We start from the raw sequence: 24,490 nt of genomic DNA, 5'->3' as shown, positions 1-24,490 counted from the left end.
ATACAGCCACTTTAGAAAACAACTCTGTAATACCATCCTTTGGAATGTTAGAAGTAAGTTTGAAACAAACATGTTAAGAAATCAGTTCATGTGCAAACCTCAAGTGGCTATTGCTGGGGTACTTACACTTAGAGGAGTAGGTGCACATTTCCCTATTCCTTCTATTAAATACAACTAAAACCTATGGATGTTATAGCATAAGCAAACACAAGAAAACAATGAAATCTGGAGAGAAAAAGGCAGATTGGCTAGGAATCTTGGGGCCTGGGGAACAACATGGTAGTGTCTCTAGGACACTAGTTCAAATTTAACCTGAAACGTTATTTGGCATGGAAGAAAGATTCTCAAATGGAAAAAAAGCCTGAGCTTCAGAGACTAAGGGTCCCAGAGGAAGCTTACAAAGTCTCACTAACTAGGAGGGGCTGAATAGAATTATTATTTTGTGATAAATTGAAGCCACTACAAAAGATAAACATCTACTGACCCATAAATGCACAGGATGAGAGTCTATTGTTCATAGAACTGAAATGCTCATGAACATGTAATGAAACTAAAATTATGAAGAAAAAAGTATTCCCAGGATTTTATCTTCATCTTCACAAAAAAAGCACTTTCTTTTCTCTCAGTTTCTTTGTATCCTCTGTCTTCTAAGTGGCTCATGCCCTGTCAAAATCATTTTGAGGATTTGTTAAAATGTAAGATGGGAATGAAGGGGAACAGGGAGAACAAGAAGAATTTGTACTATGCCTTGAGACAGCAAAAGGTGCAGGAACAACAGTAGCTGTTAGAGCAATGGATGGAAATGTCCAAAAGGGTTATAAGAAAGATTTCTATTATCTTTGTATCACCTTTGTAATACCTATGCAATGCAAATGCTTAAATTTGAGTTATTTAAAAGTTGCTTTTTGTTTGCTAAATCATCTTTCTTTGATTTCAACCCTGGTTTGGAACTCTTTCACTTGGGTAGTGTGGAACAAGATCACAGTCTTGGAAATTTTGTAATATAGCTTTTGTTATTTACTCACAGGAACTATTGAGGGAAGTTGGCCAAAAGTCAGGGTCTTTCTTACCTGTCTAGGAATCATTTGTGGATCCACAGGAAAGCAAGAAGCACACTCCAAAGTAAAAAATCTCAGAAGGCAGAAAGATTCAAAGAAACATTTGAAAACAGATTAATATTAGTAAAAGTGTCATATATGCAATTGAAAGGATATTCAAATGTACATTTTATAAACAGTCATTCAGAGTTTGTAGATAAAATACATATCTGAAAAGGATTCACAGACATGTTGGAATAAAGAAGAATATGGCATTGAACGGGTCATGAATTTGCTCATGTGAATAATAAAATGAGGATATTTTGTTAGTTTAGCAAGTATTATTTGTTTGTTTTTAGTATGTGACATAGAATTCCATGGATCATGTAAGATCTGATGTGGTTTACATGGATTGCTGTTATTCAAGTGTTTTACACGTGTACTCTTTTCTCTCCTTCTGAGGGATGATAATAGTTATCAAAACTGTTTGGAAGTCTTTGATATGATCCATTTATCCTCTATCTTTTATACAAGCTTTAATGCTGCATGTGAATGTTTCACTTGTTTATTCAATAATGTGAGAAGTCCAAAGTTATTGGCTTGGCCCATGCCCCTACCCTAATGTTACACATTTTTAAAATGATTACAGAGGAGAACATTCCAAATTTTTTCCATACTTTTTCAAATAAGTTGATATTTCTGAAAGTTGAGTAAAAAGAAATTAATCAAAGGAAAAACAGAAGTGATGATGCAGTCTCTCAAAGAAATATGTAAATGTATCTGTGCCTATGTGAGTATGCATGTTAACATATTTGATTTGTTCTTCCTATCTGTGTCAGTTAACAACCAAATCTGGATGAACACTTCCAAAGCTCCTGGGATAATAATACATTTACCGTGTAATATTAGATGAGAATATTAATGTCCACAGCTCTTTTCTTTCATGCAGTCAAAATCTGCTTTGTTAAAAGGAGTATATGCTGGATACAAAATATAAATTGGACATTAGGATTTTTAAAATTGATATGGAAGAAGAGAAGTGTCTGACTATTTTTGTGTAAAGAACACAGAAATTAATAAAAGCAATTTAAAAATAAATAAAATTTAATAATTTAGGTATTGACATAGATTTGACATGTTTTTAACTTTGTCCCTATTGGAATATTTACAGCTGCTGATGAAGTTTTTGCTATTTTAGCATGTCTATCCCTTTGTATAAATACTGTAAAATTATTATTTTGATTAAAATAATAATGATGAGTCTATTGCCATATAAGTGATGTGTAATTCAAAATTACAGAATTCTAATAATGAAGATAACTTCCAACTTTGGCTTTTCTGCCAGAGGCACACATATGTGCTCAGTTTACCCTTCCAGCGTTATCCCAGAACTGATACTTTTTTATTTCCTATCTTGGCAAGGCTTTCTACAGACCACCCTTGAAGGTTAATATCTTAATTTACTTTAAAATATTTTTTTGCAATTTCAATGTAATAATATGCATGAGTTACTCAGATAAATATGTCACTCTCATGCTGAGTTGGAAGGTACTTGTCATTTTAACAGTGCTTCTTTTATCTGTTTTTCAACTATTTCAGGAGGTTTTACTAATCAGTATGATAAATATAAAAAATGCTTTCTTATTAGAAAAAATCAATGATCTCTGTGCTTGCATGGTAATGATAAATATTAGTAGAATTGGTGAAATTAAAAATATTTTTAAGAATTGGCTAAAATTAATTTAAAGAAAATTTACTCATGTGTGGAACAGATTTAAGAATCAAATGAGTTGTACACCATTTTAACTTTAGGGGTGATATGATAGGATGATCCTCTAGTACTAGGCACTATGATGCCAGTTTGCTTGCAGCCAGCTAATAACATTGACAATATCCTTTCTCTGAAATCTCAGTGTTTTTCTTGAACATATGTTTTATGCAAGGTGATGTTTTAAACACCTAAAAGAATGGAGAACTTATACTTCCTTAAACCTATATAACAGGTTAAGAAATCATTTTTCATGTGTGTTCTCTTGGTAAAACATTTTTATTTAAATCTAGCAATATTTGGACTGAAACTTGCTTTCATACCATCTGGTGGTGAGATTATATGGGGAGTGGCTAAACTTCACTTACCTCAAACCTTCTTCAGTGCCTGCTACTATCTTCTCAGAAGAATCCAAATGTTGTACATGAATATTTGGGCTTAGATAGTTAAAAAAATAGGGCACTTCTCCAGAAAAGCTAATGAATATAAAGTATATATCCCAAATGGAACAATCTTGGTTTTGTAATATAATCACACAATATAGAGAGATTTTTATAATGTTTAAAATACTTTCTATGATTATTTTCACAATAGCAATCACTTTACATGGACTAAATTCAATTTATGGATGAATCCCTAGTGCTAGGCATCTCAGGGAATTTAGCTCTTTCTGTTAAACATTAGTGAAATGCAAATCTACTATCCCATACACTTCTAATGTATACCTATTAGCTGGGTCAAGATTCAGGAGAAATGACCTCTCAGCAAAGACAAAGGAGAGTGCAAAGAAAGCAAGTTTGCACCAAAGGCAAGATACCAAAGAGCTGTGCTAGTGTGTCTTATTTTTATGTATTTCATTAAATTAATGTAAGAAAGTTTGTTGAAAGCTATCAGGCACTAAGCTGAGGTTAAAAACTCAAATAAGGTATTTTCTGCCCACAAGCCTAAAAGGCTATAGGTAAAATGATAATTATAGTAGCAGAACATTTTGATCCTTTCCATAAAAGATGCCCAAGTATGTTTGAGTCATGGGCATATTTCAGATTTTTTTCCAGCACATACCTCATCTATAATCAAAACAAGAAAATTTGAAGCTAAGCAAAATAAGGGAGACAGGAAGAGTAGTCATAACTCTCTACTTGAACAGAGTCCGTTCTTCAAAAGAAACAAATCCCTGAATTGATCACCTTCTCAGAAGAGATATGGAATTTCTTCTGGCAGTAATCATAGCTGAACTATTTGCTTGTTAGTGAGTACTACAAAGTATAACTTAAGAGTAGTAATCTCTCACCAGATTGTATAATTAAATCAAATATAAAATGGCAAAGAATCCATATCACTATTTGGCACACCCTGTAAATGACCGAAAGGCTTGAATTGGATGACAACACAAGAAGGTTCTTCATAGAACAGAAGTCAGAAGGTAAAGGGAAGCAAGATCCAATCATCTAGTATATTTTTCCTGACCTACTTATGTAAACTAATACTTAGTTCAAAAGTCCCAGAAACATATCTCAAAATAACTTAAGGAGACAAAGCATGAATTTGAAAGGAAAAGATGCTTACAGATTAATTTTCCTACAAAAAAAATCTAGAAGACACTGTGTTTAAATAGATATTTAAATGTTTTTGAGATTTAGTAACTGATTTTTTAGACACGGCTAAGCACATGATCTGTAAAGCTGTGTGTGTTAGATGTAAGAGATCTATAAGCTATATGGACTGGAAGTTGATTACTCCCCTCTTTGAAAAACTAATTCTAACAATTTGGGAAAATATCTGTTGGTAATGATGGAACGATAGATTTAGATATTGTGAAAATAGGTTGTTTAACAAACAGATTGGAAAAAAGCCCACTCAGTTAATCTACTTTAATATGCATTCATATGTAAAGAATTTGTTTTAACATAAATAAATTGTTTCAGTGTTTGTGAAGAAAATGCAAAAATGATTGTTAATGATCAGTGCTCTTAAAATGAGCTTAAATAATGATCTAAGACCTTTTCCCAAATTTGTTCTGTAGTTACAGCTATTCTAAAAGATTGTTGGTGTTTCAAGATCTGAAGTGTGAGTAGAATGTGTTCAGCTGTTTAACATGTAGTTTAGATATTCAAACATATGCATGTAGAACTTAAGAATATGTTTAAAATTAAATATTAATTTTAATATTTGGTTTGGAAAAGCATGTTATAATATAATGTTTTCACTATATGAAAAAAAATAACTTAAGGAAAAAGAGGTTTATTACAAGGACACTTTTTTCAGGAAATTGAAGAACTAATATACTTGGTTCCTAGGTATAACTGGTGCTGGACATTTTGAACACCAGAATTCTTTCTGTCTTCTGTTTCTTTTTGTTTATCAGCATCCTATTCCTACATACTATAGACTGCTTTCTCTCCTCTCATATTTACTATTTTTCACTCATTTTTATTTGTATTTACATTGTTCTTTAAAAAAATACTTAAATTGAACTCAACCCATTTATTTTCAACTTTCCTGCTTCCTAATATACATATTACAAATACCATTTGTCCTTTTTCTCATGGGATTTGGTGTATAATGCCATCATTGTCTTAACTTTTAAATATTTTATAATTCAAGGTTTATTCTTTAACACATAAGTTATAAATTTGTAAAATATGTTTGTTGGCTTCTAAATGTATGGGTATTTTTAAACTATTATTTTTATTGATTTCTAATTTTATTTTTGTTAGAGAATGTAGCATGTGTTATATGGATTATGTGTTATGTCATGAAGATTACTTTTGTAATTTAATATCTGTTCAGTTTTAGTAAATGCTCCCTGTGTATGTAGCTACATGAGTGTTCCCCAATTTATACAGAGGCAAGATTTTGGCTTTTGGTCTCTCTGCAAAACCCATGATTATTCTAAAGAGTTGTTTCTCTTTGGGTTTCTTCTTGCTCATATGTGCATCTCTCCCATGCCTGATTCCATATGCCATAGAAATTTTGATAGAAGCTCAAAAAATGATACATGTTATTTATGTTGTTATGTAAAAAGAAACGTATAATTTTATAGATCTGACATAAATACCATTTATCTTTATGAAAAATTATATCGAATATTGAATATTATTATGCTAAACAAATATCAATTCCCCATATCATTCAGTGTTATTTATTAGTATTCTTAAAAATTCTCAAAATTCAAAGATGATGGTCTACTTGAGAGGTAATCTTAGAAATCATCTTTAACAATTCACTTTTTTACTTTTAATCTTAGTTTCTTCTGACAAACTCAATAAGATGAGAAAAAAATGTTTAAGTTGCTAATTTCTGTAAAACAAGATAAAATGTCAGTCCAATAAGTTTTTATATCAATTCCACATCTCCCAATTTTCTGATAATGTATTGAAGCCCTTAGAGAAAGAGTTTGTTTTGTTCTCAGTTGTGCCTTTTATTTATACTATCAAAAATAGTACAGTAAATGATATAGACATAATGAAATGGGGCAGAATGGCTTTAGGTAATATATCTTTCAACACATCTACCTTCACTTACAAACTCACTCTGGAAGATACTTACATTTTGGTGTTTTTTTTTCCATTTTTAATTCTTCTGATGAATCTCAATATCATTCTAAATAGGGTACTTATTTCTTTCTATTTCTTTAGTTCTCATTACATGATGATTTTTAACAACTAACTATGAAAGTCGAGAAATGAAATTAAAACTTCTTCCTCATTCTTGGTTTTATTTGTTGTGCTATTTTTAGTTTTTCTGTTGTTTATATAACTTTAAATAATGTAATTAAAACTCCAATTTTGGGGGCAGGGGGCAAGATGGCAACTAAGTTGCTCCAAGAGTTAGCTTATCCTACAGGGTAGTTAGTAATCACCCAGAGCTATCTGAAACACCTGTTTAGGGGACCCAGGAGACTAGAAGAGCATCCTAAACCATCCTTGAAAGAATGGAAGGAGAAAACTGACCATCCACAAAGAAGAGTTGTGAGTAGAATACTCCTTGCCACATAGGCCAGTGCGCATCCTCCACTGGCAACATAAGCCTCCCCAGGAGCTATTCATTGGCTGAAATTTGAAACTCCATTTTCCCAGAACAGGGGAGGAAGAGATGGTTGGGCTTCAGCTTCAGATACTGATTAGTAAATTTGGCAGGCTAAAGTATAACTCTAAGAACAGCTAAATCCTAAGAACCTGTCCAAATGAGAAAGAGGCCAGTTGCTGCCGTTTTACATCTGCCCTGGCTTGAGGGGAAATGGGGTTGATTGAAAATCATCACATTTATGGTAGGGACTAGCTTTCTTTCCACCAAGATTGAATTGCACCTCTAGCCAAAGACCCAGTCCCACCTCCAGTAAGGAAGAAGTTGGTGGGCGGACCTGCACCAGCCTCTCCAACACCTGCTGGCTCTTTTGGCTAGCACAGACTAAATAGTCAGACACTTGGGGCTCTATCCCTGCACCCCACACGATAAGAGAGAAACTGTGCTTCCTCATCCTCTCTGAGGGCACCTTGGAGGCCATCTCTACCCCTCCACCCCCATAGGATAGGAGGGGGCTGGTGTTTTTTCAGCCTCTCTGGGCAACAGCAGGAGCTTTCAGACCCCACAGACTGTATACGTGGACACCTATAGCTCCATCCCCACCCCCCAGTAGAATAAGAAGGGAATTGTGTTTCCTTAGCCTCTAGGGGAACTGCAGGAGCTTTTAGCCCACAGAAACTGGTTCCTCAAGCAGCTTCCATTCCATCTCCACCCTGCCCCTCCCCATAGGATAGAAGAAGGCTATTGTTTAGATTGTGACCTGCACAATCTAAACCATTGGGTGCCTGTGGCTCCATCCCCACCTCCGACAGGACAAGAGAGCATTGTGCTTGCCTCTCTAGGTAACTGAAGGTGCTTTGGTCCACATAGACTGAATAGTCAGACACCTTTAGCTCCATCCCTGCCACCAAGTAGGATGGGAGGGAAACTGTGTTTCCTCAGCCTTTCTGGACAACTTTTAGCTTGCAGGGACTGAACTGCTGGGCACCTGTGAATCCACTTCCACCCCCTAATAGGATAAGAGGGGGCTGGTGTTACCTCAGCCTTTCTGGGCAACGGCAGGTACTTTTGGCCTACAGGGACTGAACTGTTGAATGTCTGTGGTTCTATCACCACCCCCTAAATGCAGAAGGAACAGCACACCCTCAGACTCTCAGGCCAACTGCAAGCACATTCAGCCCCCCGGATTAAATTGTTGGGCACTCTGGAGGGTCCATCCCCACACAAGGCAGGAGAGGAGGGGAACTGGTGCAATGTCAATCTACCTGGGCAACTGCAGTCATTTTGGACCCTCATGGCATAGATTGCTGCACACACCTGCAGCTCCATCCCCACCTCAGGTAAGGGAGGAAGGAGTGTGAAGCTTCATCAATCTCTCTGGGCAACTACAGACAGTCCTTCACAACTTGGATTAATTCACAGAACTGCAGCTCGCTCCCTATCCCTGGCAGAGGAGAAACGTGGGAGAAGCATCAAGGGTTCCTGGGGCAAGGTGGGTAAAACACATCTTACAGTACCAACTGCTTCCTTGGTTCTTACTATAAAACCTGCAAGGGGGAAAGGATAAGAAAGTCCTAAACTACAGAGGGAAACTGCACCTAGAATAAATACATTTAGTAAGAAATCAACAAAAAATTACAATCCATACCAAGAAACAGGAAGATATGGACCAGTCAAGAAACAAGATAAGCCTTCAGATGACAGAAAGGAGTTGAGACAACTAATCATAGATGTTTAAACAAATCTCCTTAATAAATTCAATGAGATGGCTAAAGAGATTAAGGATATTTAAAAGACACTGGATCCATCAATGGAAGAATGGATAAACAAAATGAGGTATATACATATGATGGAGTATTACTCAGCTGTAGCAAGGAATGAAGTATTGACACATGCAACATCCTGGATGAACCTCAAGGACCTTATGTTTAGTGAAGTTAGCCACTTCCTTTAGTGAAGTCACTAAAGGACAAATACTGTATGATCTTATATGAATTAAGAATATTGAGCAGATTCACAGAGGTAGAGTCTGGAAGATAGGTTACCAGGATATAGAAAGGCAATAGTGAGTGATGAGTCAATTCTCAATCTGGGCAGAATATATGATGAGGAGGGCGGTGGTTTGGCAGTGAATGGGGTAGATGTGGGTACAGTGGTGTGAGAGGTGTTGATGGTACTGGAGTGTGAGTGTGTTTGTGGGGATGGATTGAGTCATCCATGGAGCTGGAGGGAAGGTTGGAGAAATGAACATGTGAACTCTGGGGAGGATGTGGACTGCAGTTGACAGTAAAATTGTAGGAGTGTTCTTTTGGCATCTATGTCAGGGAGGGTCATCAGTGCATGGTGTCAGTGATGAGGGAATTTGTGTGGAAGGGTACACCTGGGGCAAGTCTCTATGGAATATGAATGCATTCATATTATAATAGCATAATATCTTAGAGAGTGGATACCCACAGAATAACCAAAAACTACTAACCTCCCATCCTGGTGAGTCCTGCTGTGTTCACAGATGGAGTGGCAAGAATATCTAGAGTACACAGGCAATGATTAAAAAAGCAAAACAGACTAATATGCCAAGCCTACAATTTTAATTCTTGTACTTATGAACCTTATTCTTATAAAATTGAAATGTAACTTAATAATAACTATTGCCTATTAATTACCTCCTGAAAACCTCCTTGTTACTCAAATGTGCCTCTCTCTAAACCAAATTCAATAATCTCACTACCTTCCCCCTGGCATGGGATGTGACTCCTGGGAATGAGCCTCCATGGCACCAAGGGAATTAATAAAAAGCACTAACCAATGATGTACTTGGTTGGAAAAAGACATTGACTGAAGGGAGAAACATTAACTACAAAAAAGTTTATGGCTAAGAGATTTCAAAGTGAGTCAGGAGGGTCTTTCAGAGGGAATGCTTATAAATGTCTCAGGCAGATCTCACCAATGGCCACAGTAAAAACCAAAGCAAGGCTGCTCCTGAGGACTCTTGGCACATCAGGACTCTAAGAGCAGGCACACAAGCCCATGAAATCTGCACCCCAATGGTGGGTCTTACCTAGGAATATATGCTAATTTAGTTCCCCAACATATCAGTGTTACATTCATTTATAATTTCCCTACAAATTATTTTTCTACCCCTTTTATTTGAACCTACAATTAGCACCATACCAATTAAATATATGTCCCAGATATTTAAAACTTTGGTCTGTTCACATGCCAGTTGAGCCCTGAATCTCAGCAGAGTTGTGGCCTAAAACCACCCTTCAAGTCATCAGACTGTCCCAGGACTACTGAAAAATGATAACGGACAATCTCCATCCCCCAAATCAGAGTATCTACAAATGCAAGAAAAACAGTTCCATCTGCACCACAAGAACCAACCCTCCTCTCAATCTGAAGGAGAGTGGGCATCATAATTTCCAAATCCTCAAAATTTAGGAATGAAAAAACCTAAGGGGGATTGGAAACAACCATGGACCAAGTACACTTATTGTTGTAACAGAAGAACTTGTAATATTGATATAAAGGCCTTGATTACCAGAGGTTCTGGGGAGAGAGGAAGGAAAGAATAGGTGGAATACAGGGCATTTTTAGGGCATTAGAATTATTCTGCATGATTTGCAATGACAGATACAGGCCATTATATATTTTGTCACATCATATAAAGCTGTAAAGTCAAAAGTATAATGTAAACCATAATGTAAATTATAGACCTTGGTTAGTAACAGTGCTTCAATGTTTGTTCATCAAGTGTAGCAAATGTCCCACAATGATGTAAGATGTTATTAATGGGGGAAATGTGGGAGGTAGAGGGGTGAGGTGTATAGGAATTCCCTATACTTTTGATGAAACTTTTAAACAATCTAAAACATCCATAAGAATGAAGTTTATTATATGAGATAAAAAAGAAAAAAAAAAGACATGGATGAGCACAAAGAAGAATTTGAAAACATAAATAGAAAAATAGCAGATATGGGGATTAAATGCACAATAAATGAAATAAAAATACACTGGAGACATGTAATAGCAAATTTGAGGAGGCAGAAGAAAGCATCAGTGAGCTTGAAGACATGATCTCTGAAAGCAAACATACAAAAGGATAGATGAAGAAAAGAATGGAAAAAATTGAGTAGGGTCTTTGGGAACTAATGACAGCAAAAGACATGCAAACATACATATCATGGGTGTCCCAGAAGGAGAAGAGAAGGGAAAGGGGGCAGAAGGATTATATGAAGAAATAATGGTAGAAAATTTCCAAACCCTATTGAAGGATATAGATATCATTGTTCAAGAAGCACAATGTACTCCATCTGAATAAATCTGAGTAGACCAATTCTGAGACACATACTCATCAGAATGTCAAATGACAAAGACCAATAGAGAATTCTGAAAGCAGCAAGAGAAAAGCAATGCATCACTTATAAAGGATACCCAATAAGAGTAAGTGCCTATTTCTCATCAGAAACCATGGAGGCAAGAAGGTAGTGGTATGGTATATTTAGGATACAGCAAGAGGGAAACTGCAGCTAAGAATCTTATATCCAGCAAAATTGTCTTTCCAAAATGAGGGCAAGTTTAGAATATTCACAGATAAACAGAAACTGAGAGAGTTTGTCACCAAGAGACTGGCTTGCAGGAAATACTAAAGACTGTGCTACAGCCTGAAAAGAAAAGATGGGAGAGAGGGCCTTGGAGGAGAGTCTATAAATGATGATTATATCAGTAAAAGTAATGAAAAGTGTAAAAATAGTGATGAAAATAAAAAGTGAAAGATAAAAACCAAAGGTTAAAATGAGTAAAGTAAGAACTTCCTTTACAGTAATGAAATTGAATGTTAATGTATTAAACTTCCAGTCAAAAGACACAGATTGGCAGAATGGATAAGAAAATATGAACCATCTATATGTTGCCTACAAGAGAATCACTTTAGATTCAAGTATATCAATAGATTGAAAGTGAAAGTTTGGAAAAGATATTCCATGCTGCAGTAACTAAAAAGAAACAAACAAAAAAAACTAACCCTGGATTAGCCATACTTATATTGGATGAAACAGACTTTAAAAGCAAACTGTTTTTAGAGACAAGGAAGGACATTATATATTTTTTAAAAAAGCAATATTCTAGGAATAAATATGCTCCTAACCAGGATACCTCAATATATAAAAGGTAAACACTGGCAAAACTAAATGAAGAAATAGATATCTTAAAAACATTTAAAAAGTACAAAACAAAATAACAGCAAAAGAAGGAAAGCAAAAAAAATATATAGATATCTACAGTAATAGTTGGAGACATCAATTTAACACTTTAAGCAATGGATAGAACATATGGGCAGAGAATCAATAAAGAAACAGAAAGCTTGAATAATATGATAAATGAATTAAACCAAATAATATATACAGAACTTTATACCCCACACAGGATGGTCATTCTTCTTAAGTGCTCATGGATCTATCTTCAGCATAGACTATAGGTTAGGTCTCAAAGCAGATCTCAACAAAATCAATAAGATCTAAATTATACAAAGTGCTTCCTCTTATCCTAATGGAATAAATTTGAAAATAAACAAGAAGCAGAAAAAGAGAAAATTCATAAATATATGAAGATTAAACAACACACTCTTAAATAATCAGCTGGTCAAAGAAGAAATTGTGAAAGAATTCAATATCTCAAGATAAATGAAAATGGGAACACAACCTATCAGAATCTATTGAAAACAGCAAAAGCAGTGCTGTTAGGAAAATGTGCAACCCTCAGTGCTTACATTAAAAAAAAGAATAATGAGTTAAATCAAAAGACCCAACTACAGAACTGGAGGAACTAGAAAAAGAACAGTAAACGATTCCCAATGCCAGTAGAAGGAATGAAATAATGAAGATCAGAGCAGAAATACATGAATTTGAGAAAATTATCAGTAAAAAGAAATAACAAAACCAAAAGTTGATTCTTCAAAAAGATTAACAAAATTGACAAATCCTTACTACACTGACTAAAAAAGAGAGAAGATGCAAATAATAAAATAAAAAATGAAAATGGAGACATTACTACTGACCCCACAAAAATAAAAGAGATCATAAGAGGATATTATGAGCAACTGTATGCCAACAAAGTAGACAATGTAGATGAAATGGAAAAATTCCTAAGAATGTATGAACAACTTACATTAACCTTGGAAGAATGTAAGTAAAGAAATGGAAAAAATCTTCAAGCAACTCCCCAAAATGAAGAGCCCAGGACCAGATGGTTTCACAGGGCAGTTTTACAAAGCATTCAAAGAATTAATACCAGTCTTACTCAAGCTTTTCCATAAACTTGAACAAGAAGGAAATCTACCAGCATAATTCCATGAAGTCAATATCACCCTAAAACCAAAGCCATATAAAGAGCATCCAAAAAAAGAAAATTACAGCCCAATTTCACTAATGAATGCATATGCACAAACCCTCAACAAAATGCATGCTAATCAAATCTAGCAACACAATAAGTAATTATTCATCATGAACTAGTGGGTTTTATAGCAGGCATGCACAGTAGTTCAACACAAGAAAATCAGCATATTACACTACATTAATAATCAGAGAGGAAAAATCACATGATCCTATCAATTGATGCAGAAAAGGCATTTGATAAAATACAGCATCTTTTCTTGATAAAAATACTACAAGAGACTGAAATTAAAGGAGACTTTGTCAAGGTGATAAAGGCCACATGTGAAAAATCCACAGCTAACATTGTACTCAATGGTGAAAGATGAAGTCTTTCCCTTTGAGATCAGGAACAAGACAAGGATGCCCACTGTCAACACTGCTGTTTAATATAGTGCTAGAGGTTCTTGCTAAGCAATCAGGCAAGAAAAAGAAATAAAAGGCATCTTTATTAGTCAAAGGGGTGCTGATCCAAAATACCAGAAATCTGTTGGCTTTTGTAAAGCGTATTTACTTTTGGGTAGAAGCTTACAGTTACCAGACCATAAAGCATAAGTTACTTCCCTCACCAAAGTCTCTTGCCACATGTTGGGGCAAGATGGCTGCTGACATCTGCCAAGATTTCAGGTTTCTTGGGTTCCTCTCTTCCCAGGCCTCCATTTCTCTCTGGGCTCAGCTGCTGTGCTCTCTCCAGAAGACAGTTGTAGACTATCAGGCAAATGGTTCTGTGTCTCTCCCCACGACTTCTGCCATGTCTAAGGAGCTGTCTCTATTCCTCTCTGTTGTTCTCCTGTGGGTTCACTTCTCAGGTTCCAGATCAAATTTCCAACTTCCCTTCTCTGGGGTTTGGTTTCTCTGTCCTCCTGACATGGCCCAATCAAAGCCTTAATCATTATTTAATCCAGTAAAAGTAAAACCTCTGAATCCAATGCACTCAAGTCCATGTAGAGGCAAACATAGTCCAGTATTTCTTTTTGGAAATAATTGATAATATCAAACTGCTGCATCATCTAAACCAGAAAGGAAGAAGGAAAACTTTCACTATTCACAAATGATATGATCCTATACATAGAAAGTCCTGAAAAATCTACAACAAACTTGCTAGAGCTAATAAATGATTTCAGTAGAGTGTCAAGATAGAATATCAATACACAAAATCATGGTGTTTCTATACTCTTATAATGCACAATCTGAGGAGGAAGTCAGGAAAAAATTCCACCTACAATAGAGACTAAAAGAATCAAATATTTAGGATAAACTTAACCAAGGATGTGAAGCCCTTATAGTCAGAAAACTACAATGAGCTCTAATAGAAATTTTAAAAAGACCTAAATAATTGGAAGAACATTTCAAGCTCATGGATTGGAAGACTAAATATCACTAATATGTTAATTCTACCCAAGTTGATATACAGTTTCAATGCAATCCCATTAAGAATTCCAGTAGGAAAAAAAAAAAAAAAAGAATTCCACGAGGATATTTTCACAAATGCAAACTCAATTATCTAAAGTTTTTGCAATGGTAATTGGCCATGAATAGCCAGAAACATCTTAAAAATGGGAAAACAAAGTTTGGGGACTCTCACTTTCATACTTTAAATCATATTGGCTAGCTACAGTGATAAAAACAGCATGGTATGGGCATAACAATAGACATATAGGCCAATAGAACCAAACTGATGGTTCGGAATCAGATCCTCACATCTATGTTCAAGTAATTTTTTAACATTCTTGCCAAAATTACCCAGCTGAGGTAGAATAGACTACTTAACCAATGGTGCTTTGAGAACTGGATATCCATAGCCAAAAGAAAGAAAGAGTACCCCTATCTCACACTTATACAAAAAAAAAAAAATAGCTCAAAATGGATCAAGACCTAAATATAAAAGCTAGAAACATAATGTTCCTAAAAGAAAATGCAGGAAAACAGCTTCAAGACTTGGTGGTAGTTGGTACATTCTTAAAACTACACCAGCAACAAAAGAAAACATGGATAAACGGGAACTCCTGAAATAAAACTTTTGTGATTCTAAGGACTTAGAAGAGAATGTGAAAAGACAGCTTACTCAAATGGGAGAAAATATTTCGAAAGCACATATCTGATAACAGTTTGATTTCCATTCTATATAAAGAGATCGTATGACTTAATAATACAAGAACAAGCAATCTAATTTAAAAAAAGAGCAAAAGATTTAGACATTTCTCCAAAGAGGAAATACAAATGGCCAAAAAACATAGTGAAAAACTGTTCAATATCCCTACCTATTTGGAAATGCAAATAAAGACGAGATATCATCTCACACCACATAGAATGGCCATTAGTAAAAAAAAAAAAAAAATCAAGAAACAATAAGTGTTGGAGAGGATGTGGAGAAATAAGAATATTTCTTCACTGTTCTTGGGATTGTAAAATGGTGCAGCCTCTGTGGAAGACAATTTTGTAGTTCTTCTGGAAGTTAAACATAAAATTGGCATATGATCCAGCAATTCCTGTACTAAGAATATATCCAGAAGAACTGAAAACTGACACGAACAGACATCTGCATACTGATGTTCATGCAGCATTATTCACAATTGCCAAAAGATGGAAACACCCCAAGTGTTCATTAACGAAAGAATGGATAAACAAAATGTGGTATATACATATGATGGATACTATGCTGCAGTAAAAAGAAATGAAATTGGGACACATATTATAACATGGATGAATCTTGAAGACATCATGCTAAATGAAATAAGCTAGACACAAAAAGATAAATATTGCATGGTCTCATTAATATGAACTAAATACAAAGAATAAACATGGAGTTAAAACCTAGAGTATACATTATTAAGAATTAGGAGGGCTATGAAGGACTACTAATGCTTAATGTATACAGAAGTTTTAATGAACTTGACTGTAAACTGTGAAATGCATAGAGTTTAATGGTAACACATTATAGTGAGTAGCAAATGGTTTATAAAAGGGTTTGTGTCTGTAAGGGAGTCTAGGGATGTAAATATCAATTGAAAGAAAGCTAGAGGATAACCTAGGGACTGAAGAAAACAGTGAACCCAGATGCATATGAGAATTGTGGTTCTTCTGTGAACTAGAATGGATGTATGTCACTATTGCAGGGTGGTGGGAATATGAAGCATGGGGAAAATACAATTAATGTAACCTATGGATTATAGTTAATAGTAATACTGTAATACTCTTTCATCAATGCCAAAGAGAGACACCCTCACATATCCTGTGTCTGTTAGCATTTGGCATACCAATAAAAGAGCTTGGATAAAATTTTAAAACTTCCAACTAAGGAATTAAGTTGTTATAAGAAGCTGGAGTCTGTTTTGCATCCCTTGGTATGTACCCTTGACCATGGGAAGCAGACTAAGACTGCAGAAAAGTCTCAGATTCAAAATTCCTTCACACTGACTGAATGATACTTTTGAAAAAGCTCCTATTAATTTTATTAGTGGAACCAGTGAGTTGACTTTGGTTGATATGTTCAGATACCTTTGAGAAATGACTCAGAAGAGCTGGTTAGCCCTGAACTCCCATGATCAAATATACATTCTTCAAAAAGCCTCAGATTTTATTTTTTAGTTTAGGAAGAAAGAGAGTTATTACAGAGGAAATAAACTCAGTATTGGGAATGTGAGAGAGGGAGACTGAAGTGGTGTTCAGTGGATGTGTTGCATTGTGAGATGGACAATAGCTATCTGGATTTAATGGAGTAATTTTAATATTATTTTGATATTCCCACAGTTCTTAATCCACATTTAAAGATGGCAACAAAATATTAGTGTTATCTCAGTAAGTTGTTCTTCCCAATAGCTCTTTATTTTTAGAAAATTCTAAGTACATTTAACCACTAACAAAGTGAAATCAACAGAACCCCTAAGATGAAATTATTGGCTAGTATTATCTTTAGTTAATATAAAACTGTGCAGGCTATATTTTTTTTTCAGCATAGTTATCACAGTCTATCCCAGGGATCGGCAAACTACATCCTAGGGCCAAATACCACTGATCACCCAGTTTTGTAAATAAAATTTTATTGCAACACATTCATGTCCACTGTTTATGAATTATTTATGACTGTTTTTGTACTGCAATGTCAGAGTTCAGTAACTGCAACAGATACCTTATAGCAAGGAAACTGTAAACATATTTACTATGTGGTTGGTCCTTTAGAAAAAATTTGTCATAACTAATAGCTGAAAAGATACCACTGGGTATCAAAATGAAAAACACATTAGACTATTTTATTAATATTTTTAGATAGAAAACACTTAGAAATGGGTTACAGTTTTTAAATGTAATCTTTTTGGAGATCATCATAAATTAAATCCACATAACTCCATAATATACAATTAATTTTAAATTACATGTAATTTGCAAAGCTGTGGCTTTGATTTATATTGAATTAAAGCATCATTTAAAAGTTTTATTTTAATGTAATTTCTAGGAATCTTTTTAAGAATGGTTTAGAAAGAAAAGAATATGAATTTTCTTAAAATTCTTTTCTAAAACCAGAAAGGAAAACTTTATTTCATGAAATGTTTAATTGCATTGTATTTCTTTTGATGAAATTTCCTAGAAAAGATTAAAATACATTTTGTCTTTCTTCCTTGCTTTTTTTTAAGAAGCAATGCCTGATAAAACATTCCTTGTATGTAATGCCTTTGTATTTTCATTTTGACTTTAAATACACCTTGCTTCCTCTTCAAAGTGAACATTTACTATTAGAATATGTTAGATTTCAAATCTTGAAACCTGAATTTAACTACTCAGGAAGAGATGTTATCTAGCTACCCAAGCTTGTCATGTCTTACTGTCCATACTCCATAAGATATCAATAATAAACTTATCTAAACCCTCTGATTTTTTTTCCAGGAAGAACTAAACCCCATCATTGTTACCCCACCAATCCAAGCCATTGATCAGGACCGAAATATCCAGCCACCATCAGATCGGCCAGGCATCTTGTATTCCATCCTTGTTGGTTTGTATCTGAAAATTTTTTACTATTTGAGTTACCACCCTTGAATCATGGAGAGAGAAAAAATTCTTTCAAAGCAAAGGAAACACTTTGTATTACAAAGGTTTTCTTTTTGCGCATGATTGTTACTTTTATGTTTAATTTAAAAAATAATAATTGGAAGTTTTCCCCACACAATTTGTTTTGGTGAAATGTATAGAAGGATAAAAGGAAACACTTTTGTGGAGGAAGCTAAAAAAAAGTACAAAGGTACTAATCTTCATATTGTTTAGCTTTCTCTCTATTACCTAAAGAAAAAAAAACTAAAAGAAACCAATTTAAAAATTAAATGAAAAACTTAGATTCTTCACTCTACAGTTTCTTTCTCATTGGTTAGATACTATTACATAATTCTGATGATATATGACTGAATTAAATAAGGGCTAATTTGGAGCCATATGGGAGAAGGATAAAGATTATGTTTAGCACAAGGGCACACCACACATTATACTCTTAGTATAATTTTTATTTAAAAAAAATTATTGGCTAATTTTTCCTTGCAGAATTCCACAGAAGCTACTACCAATTTGTACCAAAAAAAAAAAAAGATTAAAATCTTGATTATGCTACTCTTTTTAAATTGCTTTGCTAAAATATCAATGTTATTGGTTTGCATGGTTTATAATCTCTGAAGAAATGCATGTAAGAAGGGCTATATTTCATATCATGAAGAAGGGGTTACTTTTGAATTATGCTTGAAAAATAACTACTTAATGGAATTCAACATTAACCCTCAATCCCTTCCTGCCCCCTGCCTCTAGTTATATGCAAATATATGTACACATACATAACAATCTAATAGCAAACAAACATTAGACAGATTGCAAAACATTATACATGTTTTATTTTAGACATGCTGTCCGTAAAGAAAATTCAAATACTTCTCTTTTAGGAGTTTGGTCTTTGGAACTACACATATATTATAAGCTATTTGCTGAGATGATACTACAGATTTTTAAAAAAGTTCTTAAATACAAAAGCAATTTAATCCTCTGTTAAGTATACAGGGGCCTTGGCCTGGAAATTGGCATCACTAATTTCATTAATTAGAGGCTAACTATATGTCAATTAGTGTGAAAGATACTACAGATACAAAAATAAGAAAGAAATGTTTTAAGCTAAAGAGGGGTGAGATTAGTAAATACAAACAGGTCAAAAAAGAAATTAAAATACTTTGTTTCAGAACAACAAAAATAATTTAAACCACATACCATGTGGGCTCCTGTGAGGTCAGTGCTATGTATTTCTAGAAGAATCACTTAGGAAGTACCATTTTAACTGAAAGAGTGGATCTCCATACAGTAAATGAGAGGGAAATTATCTGGATAGAGGAATCAGAAGATGAAATTTAATGATAAATTTGGGGAACCATGCTATTCTGAGGGTGCTGCATGCATTGGTGTTAAGTTTCTTTCACCCTTAAAATTACATTCCTTACTTTAAAAAAAATAAAACTTTTATTAGTAAGTTTATAGAAAAATATTACAGGAAGTAGAGTTCCCTTATATACCACCCCCATACACAAACACAATTTTCCCAATTATTAACATTTTGCATTACTGTAGTAGCTATGTTACAATTAATGAAACAATCCTATAAATATATTATTAACAATAGTCCATAATTAACATTAGAGTACACTCTGTGTTGTACAGTTCTATGTAGCTGCTTTTTAAAAATATTTTTATTCTGGTAACATATGTAACAAAAAATGTCCCATTTTAACCACTTTCAAGTATATAATTCAATGGTTTTAATTACATTCACACTATTGTGCTACTATCACACCCTTCCAGTACCAAAGTTTTCCATCACCCCAAACAGAAATTCTGTACCAGTTATATGTTAACCTCCATTCTCACTCTCCCAGCTTTACCTCTGCCTCTGGTAACCCCTATTCTAATTTCTGAACCTATAAATTTGCATATTCAAATTATTTCATATAAGCGAGATCACTCAACATTTGTCAGGGGAAAGGGAGGCAAGATTGCAGCAAAATAAGTTGCTCCAAGAGTCAGTATGTCCTAGAGTACAGTGAATAATCAGCTAAAGCTATCTAAATCACCTTTTGGGGGTCTCAGGAGATCAGAAGAGCATCTTGCAACATCCTTGGAAAAATTACCCATCTGCAGTGAACATTAGTAAGTAGAGCACACCATGCCACCAAGACCAGAGACCATCCCACACTGTTGGTTCAAGCTGCCTGGGGAGTTATTCCCTGGCTGGAGCTGGTAACTCCATTTCCCAAAAAAACAGAGTGGGAAGAAACAGTTGAGCACCAGTTTCAACTAATGATTAGTAAATTTGTCTGGCTAAAATCCAGTCATCCAGTCCTAAGAACAGCTAAAATTTGAACCTGTCCAAGTTGGAAAGAGACCAGTAGCTTCCAATTTAACTCTGCTCTCAGCATGAGGGGAAGCTGGGCTGATTGAAAATCTCAGTGAAGGTAGGAACCAGCTTCTTTCCACCCAGGTTAGATTTCAGCTCTAGCCTAGACTCCATTCCCACCTCCTGCAGGGAAGAAGCTGGAGGGACCAGCACCAGTCTCTTTGGGCAACTGTTGGCATTTTTAACCAACAAAGACCTGACTTTTGGACACATCTGTGACTCCATCCCACCTCCCAATAGGACAGGAAGGGGATAAGATTTCCTCAGCCTCTCCAGGCAACTGCAGGGACTTTTGGCAGATGGAATAATTAGACACATCTCTGGCTCCTTCCCAGATATGAAACATTGTAAAAGATAACCACATATGCAGTAACTATACTAATAAGAGGGGCAATTCACCAGGGGGAATAACAAACATAAATGTATATGTACTTAACCAGGATGTCCCAAATTACATATGGCAAACACTGGGGAAATAATGTCTCTGCAATAATAGCTGGAGAATTCAATACACCACTCTTATCATTGGATAGATCATCTGGGCAGATAATAAATAAATAAACAGAGCTTGAATAATATGATAGACAAACTAAACCTAATAGGCAAATACAGAACATTGTACCCCCAAACAGCAGGATATATATTCTTCTCAGGTATACATGGATCTTTCTCCAGGATAGACCATATGCTGGGTCACAAAGCAGATCTCAATAAATTAACAAGATTGAAATTATGCAAAGCATTTTCTCTGATCCTAAAGGAATAAAGCTGGACATCAACAACAGGCAGAAAAAGGGAAAATTCATAAATATATAGAGATTAAGCAACACATTCTTAAATAATCAGTGGGTCAAGGACAAATAAAATAAATAAAAATGAATAAATAAAAAAAAACTTTTTCAAGAAAGTAAGAAAGTAGCATACTCAATGGGAGAAAGTATTTGGAAACCATATATCTGATAAGGGTTTGATACCTATATTATGTAAAGAGACCATACAACTCAACAATAAAAAGTAAAGCCAACTTAATTAAAAATTGGGTAGAAGACTTGAATAGACATTTCTCCAAAGAGGAAATGCAAATGTCCTAAAAGCACATGAAAAAAACATTTAATGTCACTAGCTATTAGGAAAATGCAGATCAAAACTAAATTGAGATACTGTATCACACCTTATAGAGACACCATCATCAAAAAAAAAGAGAACAAATTACATGTGCGGGAGAGGATGTGGAGAGAGAGGAGCTCTCCTGCACTGATGGTAGGAATGGAGAATGGTGCAGCCTCTGTGGAAGACAGTTTGGCAGTACCTCAGGAATCTGAATATAGAACAGCCATATGATCCAGCAATCCCTTTTTTTCAGAATGTATTCAGAAGAACTGCAAGTAAGGGCATGAACTGATATTTGCACTCCAATGTTCATAGAATCATTATTCACAATTGCCAAAATATGGAACCAGCCCAAGTGTCTATCAACTTATGAATGGCTAAACAAAATATGGTATAGACATCCAATGGAATACTATTCATCTGTAATATGAAATGGTATCGAAATATATATGACAACATGGATGGACCTTGAGGATATTATGTTCAGCCAGACACAAAAGGACAAATATTGTATGGTCACACTAATATGAACTAAATATGAAAACAAACTGATGTAGGTAAACTCTAGAGTACAGATGACAAGGAAATAGAATGTGGATTGAGAATGGGAGCTGATGCTCAATGTATGTAGAATTTTTAATAAGGTTTATTGTGAAGTGTACAAATGAATAAAGTTGATGGTAAAAAATGTAGTGAGTATAATTAACACTGCTAATTTGTAAGTGTGATTGTGGCTAAAAGGGGTAGTCTGGCCATAAATGTCAATTGAAAGGAAACTGTAGAGTAATCTAAGGTATGTATAACAGTGATTTTGGTGGTGGATGAGGATTGTGGTTCATAGTATAACTATAAGAATGTTCTTTTTCAAAGTGTTAGGAACACAGTGATACATGGGAAAATTATAACTAATGGACAATAGTTAGCACTAATATTGTAATATTTTACAGCAACAGCAAAGAAGATATTTTATTAATTCTAAAAGACAACTATAGGGGCATATAAAGGGGTACAGGATTTTTCCCTTTGGAGTAATGAAAACATTCTAAAATCCACTTGAGATGATGACAGCAAAACTCTGTGATGAAAATGAGAGGCACTGATAATACACTTTGAATGGATTGTATAAAACATGGGGCTGCACAACACAGGGAAGTCACTGGTGGAGGATCAACTGTGGTTAACAAGACAAATATAAGAATGTTCTCTGATGAACTATAACAAATGTATAGTAGTAATAAAGGGTGTTAATATTCAGGTGGGTTGGGGGAAAATACACCAAATGTAAGATATGAGCTATAGTTAATCTTTTGGCGATGCTGTTTCATAATTTGTAACAAAAGTTTCACAACATTACAAGGTGTTGGTGGTGGGGTGATGCATGAGGGTGCGGTATGTTGCTATGCATATTTGTTTTGTAAGCTTGCAACTTTTACTATAAATTTATTGTTTATGTATATTCACATATGAATGATTTACTTCAGTAAAATTTTATTTAAAAATTAAACATTATCCAACTTCAAATGAAAAGAGCAAAACTATATTTTCAAATGACATACAATTATATATAGAAAACCCTAAAGAATCTAATAAATATCTTATTACATCTGGTAGAGTTCATTCAAGTTTTAGGATTCAAGATTAATATGCAAAAATCAATTAAAATTCTATATAAAACAATAAAAAAGGAAATTAAGATAATTCCATTTACAGTAGCATCAAAAAGAATAACATATATAGAGATAAATTTGGCAAAAGAAGTGCAGTACTTGTTCACTGAATGTGACAAAGCATGACTAAATGAAAAATTTTAAAAAAGATCTAAGTAATTGGAAAGATATGTTCATGAATTGTAAGACTTAATGTTAAGATTGCAATAACCCTCACTGGCATGACTAAATGAAAATTAAAAAAAATATATCTAAGTAACTGGAAAGATATATGTTCATGGATTGTAAGACTTAATGTTAAGATTGCGATAACCCTCACTGATCTGCAGATACTATGCAATCCCTACCAAAGCTCCAAGTGTCATTTTTTATACCTGATCCTAAAGTTTGTACATAAATATCAGAGACCAAGAATAGCCTTTAGCAATCTCAAACATGAAGAAAAAAGTTGGAACATTCACACTACCTGAGTTTTAAAACTTACTAAAGCTATAGTATTACAGTATTTAACTAGAATAACAGTAGATTCATAGATCAACAGAAGAGAATTGAGAGTCCACAAGTAAACACACAATCTATAGACAGTTGATTTTCAATAATGGTACCCAAGCCATCCAATGGGAAAAGAAAGATCTTTTTAAGAAACAGTGCTGAAACTGATGGATATCCCCATAGAAAAGAATGAATTTGAATCTCTACCTCACACTCTACAAAAATTAACTCAAATGGATCAAGGACCTAAATGAATATAATTAAGCTATAAAAATGTTAGAATTAAACAAGGGTAAATATTTGTTAACCTTGTATCAGGTGGTATTTTCTTACGTACAAATCTAAAGCACATGTAATCAAAGAAAAACATAAATATGTTATACTTCCTTAAGATGAAAAACTCTTGTGCATCAAAAGACACATTCTGTTATTTTAAATGAATATATAACAAGTAATTATTATTTTTATTTTTAAAGATTTATTTTTATTTATTTATCCTCCCCCTTGCCGCTTGCTTGCTGTCTGCTTTCAGTGTCCATTCGCGGCAT

At 34.4% G+C, this 24,490-nt stretch overlaps 1 protein-coding gene across 1 annotated transcript in view; it reads left to right on the top strand.

Moving 5' to 3' along the window:
* Window positions 1–24,490, top strand: part of LOC101441123 (protocadherin-15) — a 1,917,137-nt gene that overhangs the window by 1,421,775 nt on the left and 470,872 nt on the right. Inside the window, exon 11 of the mRNA XM_058298874.2 lies at window positions 18,141–18,249. Coding sequence (XP_058154857.1) covers window positions 18,141–18,249 — 109 coding nt within the window. The remainder of the gene's footprint in view (window positions 1–18,140; window positions 18,250–24,490) is intronic.

This window comes from Dasypus novemcinctus, chromosome 6 (genome assembly GCF_030445035.2).
Source record: "Dasypus novemcinctus isolate mDasNov1 chromosome 6, mDasNov1.1.hap2, whole genome shotgun sequence".
Taxonomy (NCBI): Eukaryota; Metazoa; Chordata; class Mammalia; order Cingulata; family Dasypodidae; genus Dasypus; species Dasypus novemcinctus.
This window is presented reverse-complemented; position numbering and strand designations above follow the sequence as displayed.